This window comes from Clytia hemisphaerica, unplaced genomic scaffold, assembly GCF_902728285.1.
Source record: "Clytia hemisphaerica strain Z4C2 unplaced genomic scaffold, Clytia hemisphaerica genome assembly, whole genome shotgun sequence".
NCBI classification, from domain to species: Eukaryota; Metazoa; Cnidaria; class Hydrozoa; order Leptothecata; family Clytiidae; genus Clytia; species Clytia hemisphaerica.
The window spans coordinates 760,091-772,941 of NW_027104175.1; the positions used below are offsets into that span (position 1 = coordinate 760,091).

The 12,851-nt window shown below is 36.2% G+C and overlaps 1 protein-coding gene across 2 annotated transcripts; it reads left to right on the forward strand.

The window, feature by feature from the left end:
• Nucleotides 1-98: 98 nt before the first annotated feature.
• On the forward strand, nt 99-9,272 carry LOC136814382 (uncharacterized). 2 transcript variants are annotated; one of them, XM_067070918.1, is made up of 8 exons: nt 99-717; nt 865-1,082; nt 1,297-1,371; nt 1,963-2,106; nt 2,531-3,368; nt 3,879-4,120; nt 5,465-5,664; nt 6,230-9,272. In XM_067070918.1, exons 1-8 carry the CDS (start codon nt 147-149, stop codon nt 8,940-8,942), a joined length of 5,001 nt encoding a protein of 1,666 aa, XP_066927019.1. In that variant the 5' UTR covers nt 99-146; the 3' UTR covers nt 8,943-9,272. The 2 variants fall into 2 exon arrangements, with proteins under 2 accessions (XP_066927019.1, XP_066927020.1); XM_067070919.1 differs by lacking the exon at nt 99-717 and having other exon boundaries at nt 978-1,068.
• The last annotated feature ends 3,579 nt before the right edge of the window (nt 9,273-12,851 follow it).

Genomic DNA, 12,851 nt, shown 5'->3' on the forward strand with positions numbered 1-12,851 from the left:
TTGAAAAATTTTCAAAGGCATATAATTTCGCGAAAGTTTTCTACAGTGAAAAACTTTGACTTACGTCTTAAAATTTTATTTATTTTATTATTTTTAGATAATGAAAAAAGAGAGAGAAAAAAATAAACAAGAAAACAATCTTTATAATGATTGATGACACCAGGAATGAAATAGACAAGGAATATGATTTGACATCAAATAAGCATAATGAAGAGTACAATATTGCTGGTACTGCAGAATCTCCAACTAAAGGTGTCATGGATGGTGTGTTTGAATCATATGGTAACTCGCCCATCAAACCTTCACTTGAAAATGAAACTAACATGGATGTCATAAAGAGTATTGAAGAAGATTCAAGTACAAACGACTTTGAAAATGAAATTGATTTTCAAATGGCTGATACCAATGAAAAGGTCATTGAAAACCTTCTAAACGATTTGGTTGATATAATTGTTGAAGCTGAGAATCCAAGGATTAGAAAACAAACAAGTCTGGACAAAGCTCGGAATAACAACATATGTACAACATACCAAAACCCGACTTTGAATAAAGCTCCAAGATTGTTTATACTTGATGTAAATAAAAATAAGGAGGAGAAAGAAGATATCTGTGAAGTTGCAATTGCTGATTCTCTTCAAGAAATGTACAGAATGATCGAAGAATATAATTTGGAAACTGGTCAACGGTATATTCCTTCTCGGAAACGTTTCAGAAAAGGTATTATTCTTATTTTTAGCAGCCTATAAACATGAAATTATAGCGATTAAAATGAGCACATAGCAGGCCTCACAACCAACAACTTTCTGTCTTTTTTGATTTTTGGAATGAGAATCAAATAAAGTATTTTTTTATTCGTTTTTTTAGATTCACCGATAGACTTTTCAGAGCAATTACCCCTCCACTGGTATAACAAGTTTCCTGCGGGAGTTGCCACAAGTGATCAGATATCTTCACGCATAACCTTCACTGGCCAACTATCCTCATGGAGAAATGACTTTGAACTGAACAGGATGCCTTACTTTCATTTTGGACAGTGTCGTTTTATTTGTGAATTTGGAAACAAACAATGTAAAAGAATAAATGTAAACTTTTTCTTCTGTTTCATTCAAAATAGTTCTTCACAGACCAAAATAGTTTTTTATTAAAGTCCGTTGTTGTTCTTATTGCTTTTTCAAAATTTTCAAATTTATTTACTCATTAATCGAAAATGAGCTTGTGAACTTTTGGCTCATTTTATTTGTTCTTTATACTTCTATATTTTTATCATTCAATTTAAAGCATTTTTTTATATTTCAGCAACCTAAAGGACCCTTTTGCAATGCTTACGTCTACGTATCAAAATTTATGTTTTTCCCTGAATTCAAAGGAAAGGTTAGTTTGGTGTACACGTTTTTTTTTTTTAAGAAACTAGTTTTACCAAGCAGCCTCAATGTTTCTTAAGAAATCGGCCTTTTGAGCCTTAAATGTTTCTTACATGTTTCTAAACTTTTTGACATAATCAGCCTCATGGAAGGCTGGATTGGAAGGTTCTTAAGAAAAACCGAATTAAAAAATGCTATTTTCTCATTCTCAGCCTCAGCATGTTTCTTAGATGTTTCTTAGTTTTTAGGCATTCTGAGCCTCATGTTTCTTAAAAGTGTGTTTCTTAAAAAAAAAAAAACGTGTAGTGTTCCACTTTTTCTAGGTTATGATGATTGCCAATTCAAGCCTGAGAAAAATTCATGGTATTTTGGGGTCTTCACAATAATTTACAGTTCAAGATTTACTAAAGTGCGCAAGTTTGAATTGAAATTGTGAGAAAGCTTTTGAGCAGAGGAAACAGTTTAAAAGTTTCTCAACAAAAAATTAACCAGTGATCCGTGTGATCAATAATGATCTCAAAATCCCAATTTAGAATCTATTCACAACTCTTATCATTTCCCGAACATTGAAGTGTTCATTCGTTCATTCATTTTGTTTTAGCAAGACAAGCTGTTTCCAGACCGTTACTTTCAAAAGAGGCTAGAGAAAGGTGATGAAAAGCTGAACAAGCGGACGGTATACGTGATGTCTTTCCCAAAACTATCAAGGCATCTGAACCACATTCATCATCCCGAAGATGAAAGGGTAAAGCTATAATATTCTAGTTCAATTGGTGATGTGCACCACTGCAATATCTTCTGACATTACATCACGGACTCAATAGCTGATTGGTTGCAAGTGACGTAAAATCAGTCAAAACGTCACTTTCAACCAATCAGCTGTTGGGTCCGCCGAAGACATTGCAATGGTGCATATCATGAAGAGTGTTTTTTTTAATGTTTTCTTTTACCATTGAGTACTAAAGATGGTTTATGAAAAAGTTGTTATACCAAGAATCTTCTTGCTTGTACAGAGGAAAACCTGAGGAAACTTTACTACGTTTTGATACTAAAATTAGCAACCTTTTTACCCTTTTTCAGATTTTTTTTGCAGAAAATGTTTTCATTTCAATTATTTTTGAACATGCTTAGTGAATACGTTGAAATGAATTCCTACTCTTACACTCTAGCACAGTGCCACTATTGACCATCGTATCACTATGAAAATGCAGGATTTCAGTTTGAGAGGTATGACGTCAGAAGAAATTAGACATGGCGTTGACCGTTACGTCAAAGACGAAATTTTTCATAACAAGGAACGTCCGGATCCGTCGGATAAACGATATTATCCTCAATACTACGACGTAGGTGGTACCCGTCGAAGAGTTTTCAGTCTTTGTACCATTTCCTTACCAAACATCGAGAAATTGGAAAGTCGTTTCAAAGAATTAAGAGAGAAGCAAGGGGCTGAAGTTTACTTTAAAATTGACGAGCCACCTATGGAGGAACGATTTCGAAATCGTGTTCAAGATATATGGGCCTGGGAGAATCGCAAAAATAAACCAAAACCTGATGAGGGTGTAGACGTAGAAGAGTTAACTCAACGAATTATAGAACAAGATTTATTGGAAATACGGAAATTTAATGATGCGAAACCATGGCGACAACGAGCTCCTAGACCTTTATGGAACACACCCATTCAAAAAGTCTTTTTCTTTCACCAAACTCGTCATCAACAATTACTACTCAATCGTTATGGTTCCATGGTCCATTTTTATGAAATCAAACCACCTGAAAATCTGATCACCTATCGCGCTCTCATGGTTTCATTATTCTTAATTTGTGTACGAACGAACGTCGATTATCAAGTTGTTGGTACGATACTTTGCAATAAATACAACGATCATATGAAAGTCTTGACAGAAGCATTGACTGAGTTCAAAGAGATAAATAGTTCTTGGAAACCCAAATATTTGGTGATTGACCCTACTGAAGCAATGGTTTCAGTTGTCAGAGAGCTGTTTCCAGGTATTATTTTTTCAATATCATCTTTCGCTAAAATTCGATTTTTGATCGGCAGACAAAATCTTCTCTTTTATTCTTGATCAGAGCACGGATGATAAAACAGGGACTGTGTATAACTTTGATTGTTCCTTCTCAGACTTTGAAATGCTTGAAATGCTAATTAAAAACAACACTCCGACGAAGGGACCACAAAATCACAAATAGAAAATATGCAAACAGTCAAAGGGTCTTGATTTCGGCCACCTGTCGATACCTTTTAAACCTTCGTACCCAGTGTAAAGAGGCCTTGAAAAGAAGTATTGTATTGACATATGAACAATCACTCAAAAATGAGACAAGATCATGGCGTTGTAAATCTTAGAACGCCATGGACAAGACAGAAAATCAGCTGTCTAGATTAAGGCTAAAGGGTCCCTGAATCCCTGATTTTTTTTGCTGAATTCTCCTTTATGACCTTCTTGGTTTCTATAATCGTCATTCGTTTTTCAATTCGGAGATTATTTCAACCTTTAGGTGTCGAGTATGTTTTCAATGGTGAATCTTGTGTCCGACAATGGAAAGATTCTTTGAAGCCCCATCTATTGAATGGCATCATCAACGAGGACACGAAAAAGTTGCAAGCAGATTTGAGGGTGATGCAACAAAGTTCTTCAATGGACGAATTTACTGACCGGATAGAAGATTTATCGGAATCAGAAATGTGGAATAATGAATCATTGCTGGAATTTCGACGATTTTGGTTCGCTCATACTGAGGTACCTTTGATCACCCATTTTCCATGCAAGTCCGCCTATCGATTCATAATATTGAGATTAAAGCATATTAAAGCATCAGATAATTCGTGACGGGAATAGGGGTCCCTGCAGCCTCCATTGATAATGCTGCATTTTTCTACAAGCTAACTGGGACCTAGTCTGTACACAGACCCGATATCTACGGCGAATTTCAAAATTCGTCGCCGTAGAGGGTGTGTTGGCATTGTCTTTTCTGATTTGAGATTTTTCAAATCGACCGCTGCGATGGAATGCAGAAAAACGGTACAGAGTAACGCGGACCGGGAAGCAAGACAGTCATAAATATAAGCTTTACTTCTGTGTTGCCCTTTGTTAATATCCAGCGATGATTTGCTTAAAAATAGTCTTGAGTTTGTTACTAAGGGTATCCAGGCCGACTTTGTAAGATGAAGCAATTTATGTAGGGTTCGTATGTGTGGCTAGAATCAGTGGCGTTGTGGGAAAATATTTCTGGAGGGGCCAAAGTCAATTTGTTTTAAATGGCGCCACTCAATTTTCTAAACTCTTACTAATTCGTTTGCCTAGGCATAATGAGGAAAGAAATATTTAGTGGATAAGAGTAGACATATCTTTGATGAATGGAAAAGGGAAAAACAGCCCCCACCATGGTTGGGGCCGACTAGAAAATTTTTGAAAATCGACTGCCTAGATACTCTAAATCACCAAATAAAAATAGACAAATTTGGCACTAGGTAGAGTGAAAAAAAAACTTAAAGAAATAATGTGCAATGCGAGCGAAGCGAGCGAAAAAATTGATGTTTTATGATTTCAATATTGTTGTCAGCAAATTGGTATTGGGGCGCAGTTAGATTTTCATTTAATAATGCTATATTGTACATAAAAGAAATTGTAAGTTAGCTAGATTGCAAAGAATTTACCAATTAACTTTATTGCGAGCGAAGCGAGTAATTCAAAATTATCTCAGTAAGATTGGTCCCGGGGCGCAATTAAAGGCGCATAAAGTATGATTTTTAAGATTGGGGCGTTTAAACAATCTCTTTTGGCGCTCCTTGCTCTTCGGTGCCCCTTCAAAGAAGCTCCGCTGGGGGGCCGTGGCCTCCCCTGTCCCAACGCCACTGGCTAGAATAGTTTGTGAAACCTTCAGTTAAATATAGTTGACTTGCGAAATCGAAAAGGGAATCTTATTTGTTCAAATTACAGAGAGATTCCAATTATAAAGGTTTTAATAAGGGTTTCCCCTTAAAGGGGACTAAAGAATAAGTTCGAATTATGGAAAGATTCAAATAATAAGAAGTTCAAATAAACAAGAGTCTACCGTCATGTATTTTTATTCCATTTTTTTAGAAATGGGTAAAATGTTGTTTCCCTCAAAATTTAAATTGCCTTCTTGAAGACGATTGGCTGAGAAAGATCACTCGGAATTATCAAGATCTAGTTTTGATGTCTTCTTACAGAAATGTTGCTCCGTTGGAGGGGTTTGAAGGTGGAATGGAACGTTTGTTATGTTATTTGACTGGTGATTCGGAAAAAGAGATTTACAAAAGGTCTGACAAATTTTATGTCTTAAAATTTTAGTTTTAGTCAAAACTCGCTTTTGGTTTTCTCAGAAAGGCCTACAACCACATAAGCTTAGATACACTACAATTAATATTTTGTGAATTTTGATATGATTTCCATCTCAATTATGAAATAAACTTGTAGGCTTGTATATTTATTGGCAAAACATCTACACTGGAAGCGGAGGCTTGAAGTCCTTTTCTTCTTTTCTGATTGGGCTTTTTCAGAAAAAAAACGTATACCCCCTGTTGAGGAGGTCCATTTCCGTTCCAAGGGGGTAAGGTTTGATATGTGGCGGAATTCCATAGGGAGATACAAAGATCTGTCAAAAATAGCTGGAATTCCATGAGGGAAGCTTTTTAAATCCTACTAAAATTCAGAATTCCAGAGGGGTTTAAGCCTGAAATTGCCTGGAATTCCAGGGGGTTGCAGCATTTCCAGCCACGAAATGATGGACCTCCTCAACAGGGGGTATACTGTTTTTTTCTGGAATTTTACTTCCAACGTTTTTTATAATCATTTCATGTTTCTCACAACTGCTTTTTTTTTCAGTTACGTTCAAAAGAATCAAAGGCTGTTCACTGCCGGGCACTGTGTTCTCAAAAACAGCAAATCTTTAGTACATAACTACAAGCTACCAATCTTCTTAATGTCACATTGTCATCCAATACTGAGTGCACCTCAACAAGTAGAAACACACATCCAGAAAGTTTCCATTCAAGAGTATACAGTCTTCGAGCTCAAAGATAAAATCCTCGATCGTTTTCATGTATCCCTTGGTGACCAATCGATTTTCCCATCATGCACTTGCACTGAATGGATCAACAATCCTTTACTCTGTCGACACATGTTTCAAGTTTTCAAGATGTATACACTCGATTTTGAATCGATAAGTCCGTTGTATAAATCGAGTCCTTTTTTCACGGTCGATTATCTCTGTATCGATCAACAAGTGAGAAGCATCTCTACAGAGACCACGCAATCCTCGAAAGGAACACAATCTGAAGAACGGCAAATCGTCAAATATCTACCGCAACCCATATTCAAAACAATGAAAAATGTTAACGATCATAGTATGTCCATAATGGAAGGTTTAAATTATTACATTGATAAACTTGCCAACGACTTCATGCACGAAACATTTCGTAAAGCTTTTAAAGACGAATTGCAAAGCTTAGAAAAGAAGTATTTGAAAAAAGCCAAACGAGGTTCCTCCAGAACGGTTTGTTTACTTCCAGCCGTTCCGGTGAATGGTACACTAGCTTCGCCAAAAAAGCAAGCTCAACAAACTCTAGTTGTGTCACTAAATCAGGCTGCTTCGAATCAACACGAGACTACTAAATCAACCGATCAGGCTCCTTTGATTCAACACGTGCCTGCTTCGATTGACCACGTAACTGTCAAATCAACCAATCAAAACCCTTATGTTCAACACGTGACTGCTAAATCAACCAATCAGGCTCTACCGATTCAACACGTGACTGTTTCGAGTGACCACGTAACTGTTAAGTCAACCAATCATGCTCCTTCGATTCAACACATGACTGCTAAATCGACCAATCATGCTCCTTTAATTAAACACGTGACTGCTCAACTAACCAATCAGACTTCATCGATTGAACAAGTGACTTCTAAATCAACCAATCAGGCTCTACCGATTCAAAACTTGGCTGCTACAACAGTAAAGCAGTACCCTTCGATCCGGCCCGTGATAATATCAACCAATCGAGATACCTCTAAGGAAGCTACTAAAAAACCTCAATGTTCCTCCATACGCTCTTCAACTCTCACACGTACCGCAGACAAAATAGCCAGTAAAAGAAAAGAAGTCACTTATTCTATAGCAAAACCAACAACTGAAAAGCCCTCCTCAACATCAGTAGATTCTCCTGAATTCATGAGCATCGACCTTCCCAAATTACCGACGTATGTTCTACACCCATCCTCTGATGAAATGGCCCCGACTGCGAAACCTGCCAAGCAGATGGCTGTGTCTGTTGAATCCTCCAATCAGATATTTCCTTCAAAAATTTCATCCAATCAGATCGCTTCGTCCATGGATACATCCAATCAGAACACTTCTTCCTCGAAAGCAAACAATCCGATTACTCCAATCACGCCCACCAAGTCTGTTTCTTCTGTGAGACCGTCCAATAAGATGAAAGCAGTTACTTCAAACGGCCCGCATCGGCCGATCGATATTTCAGCCATATCAGCTATTCCCGGTGTTCCGATAAAAGCACCGATATATCTTATACCGGTCACGTCTGCTTCGGTGCCACAAAATAATACTGCCACATCTTTTAATAAAAAGCTTCAAAACATTGTCGAATGCTTTAACGAGAAAATCAAAAACAAGACAATCTTGCCTAGTAATGGGTCTACCAATATAGATGACGCGACTTTGAAGAATAATACCGATAACGGAGAGCTCCAAAAGCTCTCAAAAACACCCTCTGTATCATTAGAAAACAATGTTGTAAAAGAACATACTAAGCCAACCAACCCAGGGCCAACTTATCCAACGCCAGGTGTCAAGTTACAGCAGTCAAAAGACACTATATATCGTCTTTTACGAAAACAATACGGAGATGCTATCGATTTACGAGAATTAAACGAATGCCACTACGACTCGAAAACAATCGAAAAAATTACAAAAAATCTTCTTGAACGTGACAAAATCGCAAACCCAAAAACCCCCGAAACTGCATCTCAACATCAAACAACTCCTGTCCTACCCTCGAATTATACCATCGATGTATCAGGCCGTAAACCAAACAAAGCTCCAATCCCTTACCGTACTACAACTTCTAAGATAACTTCGCCCCCTGCTTTTCCTTCTCCTCCCTCAAGATTGAGAAGGTTGGCTCCTAAGCCATCAAGATATATTCAAATGGAAGCTGCAAACATAAAGAAAACACCAAGAAACACACCCAGAACGAGGTCCAATCTAAATTCGCAGATTTCGGTTTTCCGAAAGAAAACCTCCTTGGACAAGAGGAAGAATGGTGATGAAACGAACCACCCATTGATTCCTCATAATGAAATTAAAACTGAAAATTTCTTTGATATTGAACGGAGGGACAACCCTTCTCCAAGAAAACAACACGATTTAAGTTTACATTCTATTCAGAAAGAAGCCTTGGAAAAGATTTCAAGTTTGAAACGGTCTTTGGACGAAAGTTTACAGAATGAAATTGTATCGTTGGGAAACGGTAACGCAAAGCCAAATAAAATTATGAAAAGTAATACGGAAACTTCGTGAATATTCTATTTGTGATTGATAGATAATAATAGAATAATTACTTGAATTGTTCTTGAAAGTTCTTCCATTACTCACAGTTTGCTTATACTCGCTAGTCGCTTGCTATTTTAAGCTTTTTGTTAAAAATCTTGTACTTAGCAAATTTTGACCCCCCGTCTTGATAAAATGCTGGGGAAAGCTAGTAAAAACACACAAGTATTCATTAATTTAGCATTCTTGAGTTGACATTTTTAGCTGTAAATATTTTAACGTTATACATATCCATATTATGATTATGTTTATGTTTATAGTAGAGCTTATTTATTATTGAAGATAAAATATGACAATTGATTCTTATTTCCTTCCAGCGGGTGTCCCATAACGGAGGTTCATGTCAAAAAAAATTACGCAGAAAAAGTATAAAAGCAAGTCCGTCAAAATGTATCAAGATATTCTGAGCAAATGATGAATATTGTTACAACGAAATATAGCTGGCCGCCTGGGCTTACGCTTTAAGCTTACAGCGCGGTACTGGAGCCTTAGTTAAGCTTATCTTGGCTTGATGAATTTTTTCGGACTTGCTTTTATTCTAAATTGTCAGTTAATAATAAATTTCAAAAGTTAAACCAACATTTTACTAAAGGATCTCGATTGCTTTGATTGGATTCTTTAAATTGATTTCTGATTATGTGTTATGTATACCCTTGCTGACTTGCATACAAACCTGAGAAAAAACAGAATCTCCCTCGTCATTTGATGTGACACTGGGGAAAATTCCGGATTTTCGGGTAATACTGTTAGGGAAAAAATGTGACACAAAGCTGACAACTAGACGTTGAAGTTGAAGCTGACAACTTGAGCTGACGTATTAATCATCGTTAGGATGAATTCAAGAGAATAGCACACAACTATGCAAACGTCATAATTATTACTTTCAAAATTTGACCGAAATTCAATCCCACAATCCTTTTTATCTTGATTCGTAATGCGTTAGTTAGTTATTAAAGTTATTACTTTTGTATTGTCAATAAGTGTAATTGACTTGTAAAAGCAATTAATGCAAAGGATGATGGGATTAAAACTCGCGCAAACATTAATTTTGATGTCTATTTTTAGAATCGCTGCGGTATGCTATTGATTCTGTATATACATATTTCTTTTGTTTTTTCTCCCTTCAGATAAAAAATGATTCAAAAAAAATTAAACATAATCACACCTCTTTAATTGGAGGCTGGCTACTGTAAAAATATCACACGAACTTATGACCGGTCACTTGATATCAAATCCATCTACGAAGGGTATGAAGTTGTTCATGGAAATTTTCAGCAAAGAAACAAAACGAAGAAAGGTAGGCTCAGATTGTTTTTGGTTTGGGTTTGTCTTTAAGCTTTAGCCAAATCCCAGACTCGTGTTTTTATAAAATTTTAGTCTGAAGGTTGGCGTGCATACACCATGAAACTCGGAGTTTGAAATTAGAACTTTAGCCAACTATCGTAATGATAAGAAAATGCCAACATATGTATTAAACACTATTACAAGCCTCATTAGGGTACTAATTATTTGTATGGATATAAAGAGCTTCATTTACTTTGTTTCTGCACACTCATTTAAATGTCTTGTTGGTATATTTCGCACAGATTCTAAAGAAATATTTTGTCACACTTCATTCGAATTTAAAGATGGGATGAATTTTCACTGATTGCTGATCAATGCATCATGGTTTTGGAGATGGGAGAAAAGAATGACATTTTACCACATGATAAAAACGATGTACAAGATAATACAAGCTGCGTTATAGATCCGCAAGCACCAAACTTAGACAATAATGTTAAGCTTGAATTTGATATTGTGAGACACCGAGTCTTTCCACAAGCACACAACTTGGATAAAGATGTTCAGCTTGAATTTGATACAATGACACTACATATTGACCCGCAAGTCAAAACCTTGGTCGATAGCCTCGTTTCGGAGGTGATCGAGGCCGAGAATGAGGTTGAAAAGGAGGAAAAAAAGACGAAAAGAAAACGTAAAGTTTTCATCACAAACATTTTTCAAGACGAAGATCCTGCAGAAATAGCGATTGCTTACTCTTTTGAAGAAATGAATCGAGTTTTTGAAGAATACAAGACGCGGACTGGCATTGATTTTTCAACTGTTGGAAAAGCTTTGCATTCAGGTTAGATCTTTATTTTATCTCATTTCACTTCAGACTTAGGTTTTCATGGTTTTCCTGATAGTCAAAAAACTTTTATTTAACAAAAATCAATACTATTGGATAGAACATGAAATTCTGAGGGAAAAGTACTACGTCCATAGGTTCCCTTATTTGATAAAAATCTGACTCCCCTTGAAAATCGAATTAGAGAACGTATTATCAGTTCGAAAACTATGGGCGTCAAATTTTTAAGTTAAATCAAAATGGCCCCCAACTATTCGGAAATATCTAAAGATAGAAACTGTTACGAGGATATTAGCACTTTTACAGAGGGAAAGCTCAATATAGTATTTGACAATTATTTTAGTCGTTTAAGGTGTGTTTTTTTTTCAGGCCGCCCAAAGATTGATATTTCGAAACCTTTGAAAATCAGATGGTACCAAAATGAAAAGAAATTCGCTTGCCACACCCCTTCATGGCGTGGTGATTCAGAGATCAATGGTGTACCATATCTTTATTGTGGCAAATCTTCTTCTTCCTGCGAATTCGGTAAAAATCCAAAAAAGACAAAGTCGGATGGCTCCAAAAAGGTTTGACATGCTTTGTATCTCCTTTCTTTTTACAATTTGGAATGTAAAATTTTTTCTAGATTTTCGACATTCTTGCTACACACTTTATATATTAGAGTCAGATTGAGCATTGAGTAGTTAGCTAAGATTACTCAATTAGTACGAAAAAGGCGTGCTCATTTTTTATCTCTTAGATACGTAAAAAGTTGGGTTGTCCAGCATTACTTAACGTCCGTAAAATCACAATGTTTCCTCAATTCAAGGTTAGTGTTTTAATTTTGAATCGATAAATATATTAAAAGAATGGTTGAAATTACGAGTCGTGTTAGGCTCGCGAAATTATAAATTTCATTTTAGTTTCAGAAATCATCGAAACTTTCGAAAATGTAAGAAAATTGTTTAAGCACTATCAATTCTGACCACTTTACATTATCAAAGCTGTTCCAAAGTTTTCATCGTCAAATCATCCACGTGCCCATCTATAACTAAAATCATCGACATGGAATTTACAAATTTCGTATTAGTTCCTAGGCCTGATTTTATGTAATCTCCAAGCAGATTCTGATACTCTGCGCATGGTACGTATTCTCTCTAAATGTGAGGGTTCCGTAAGAGAATCTGTCCAGGTTCGCACACCGCTTTGATCTTTTTCGTCCAGATTTGGGAAGAATGTTAAATGAGCTTTTGAGCGTGTTGATTGGTTGAATAAAAACAATCGCACCGAAATCAAACCTCAATCATATACGTCAACATTAGAACCCAGTCGCTTTTGCTTTCGTTTGCAAGAAACAACGCGGTTTTGATTGTTTTGGCTAAAAAACTAGAGAACCTTAGAGCAGAGCCTGGTATGTGCAGGATGGATGATCAGTTATGAGATTAGATTCTATGTAACTTATATTTCGCGAGTTTCCTAAAATTTGCGAAATTTGATATTCGCGAAAATTGATATTCGCGAAAATTTTTAAATAAGCACTGATTCGTTCAAAACTGCGCTCATTAACATACTATCCAATCAGATAAGTTTTTGTTGATATTTTTCGTGCCGTTTACACGAAGTCAACACAGAAAGCTGATTCGAAACCCATGCTTTATAAAATTTTAACGAAATCCGTTCTTTTAGAATAATTTGTTGAATCTATAATCTTTGTTTCTTCAATTTTCAGTTGGACGATATTGATCAATTCGATTCAAAAACGTTATCAAGTT

What these genes read in the sequence shown, in the direction of transcription:
- LOC136814382 (XM_067070918.1), top strand. Translation starts at nt 147, where the DNA reads ATGATTGATGACACCAGGAATGAAATAGACAAGGAATATGATTTGACA. An exon ending in TCGGAAACGTTTCAGAAAAG is followed by an intron (nt 718 to 864) that starts GTATTATTCTTA and finishes TCGTTTTTTTAG; the next exon opens with ATTCACCGATAGACTTTTCA. An exon ending in AACAATGTAAAAGAATAAAT is followed by an intron (nt 1,083 to 1,296) that starts GTAAACTTTTTC and finishes TTTATATTTCAG; the next exon opens with CAACCTAAAGGACCCTTTTG.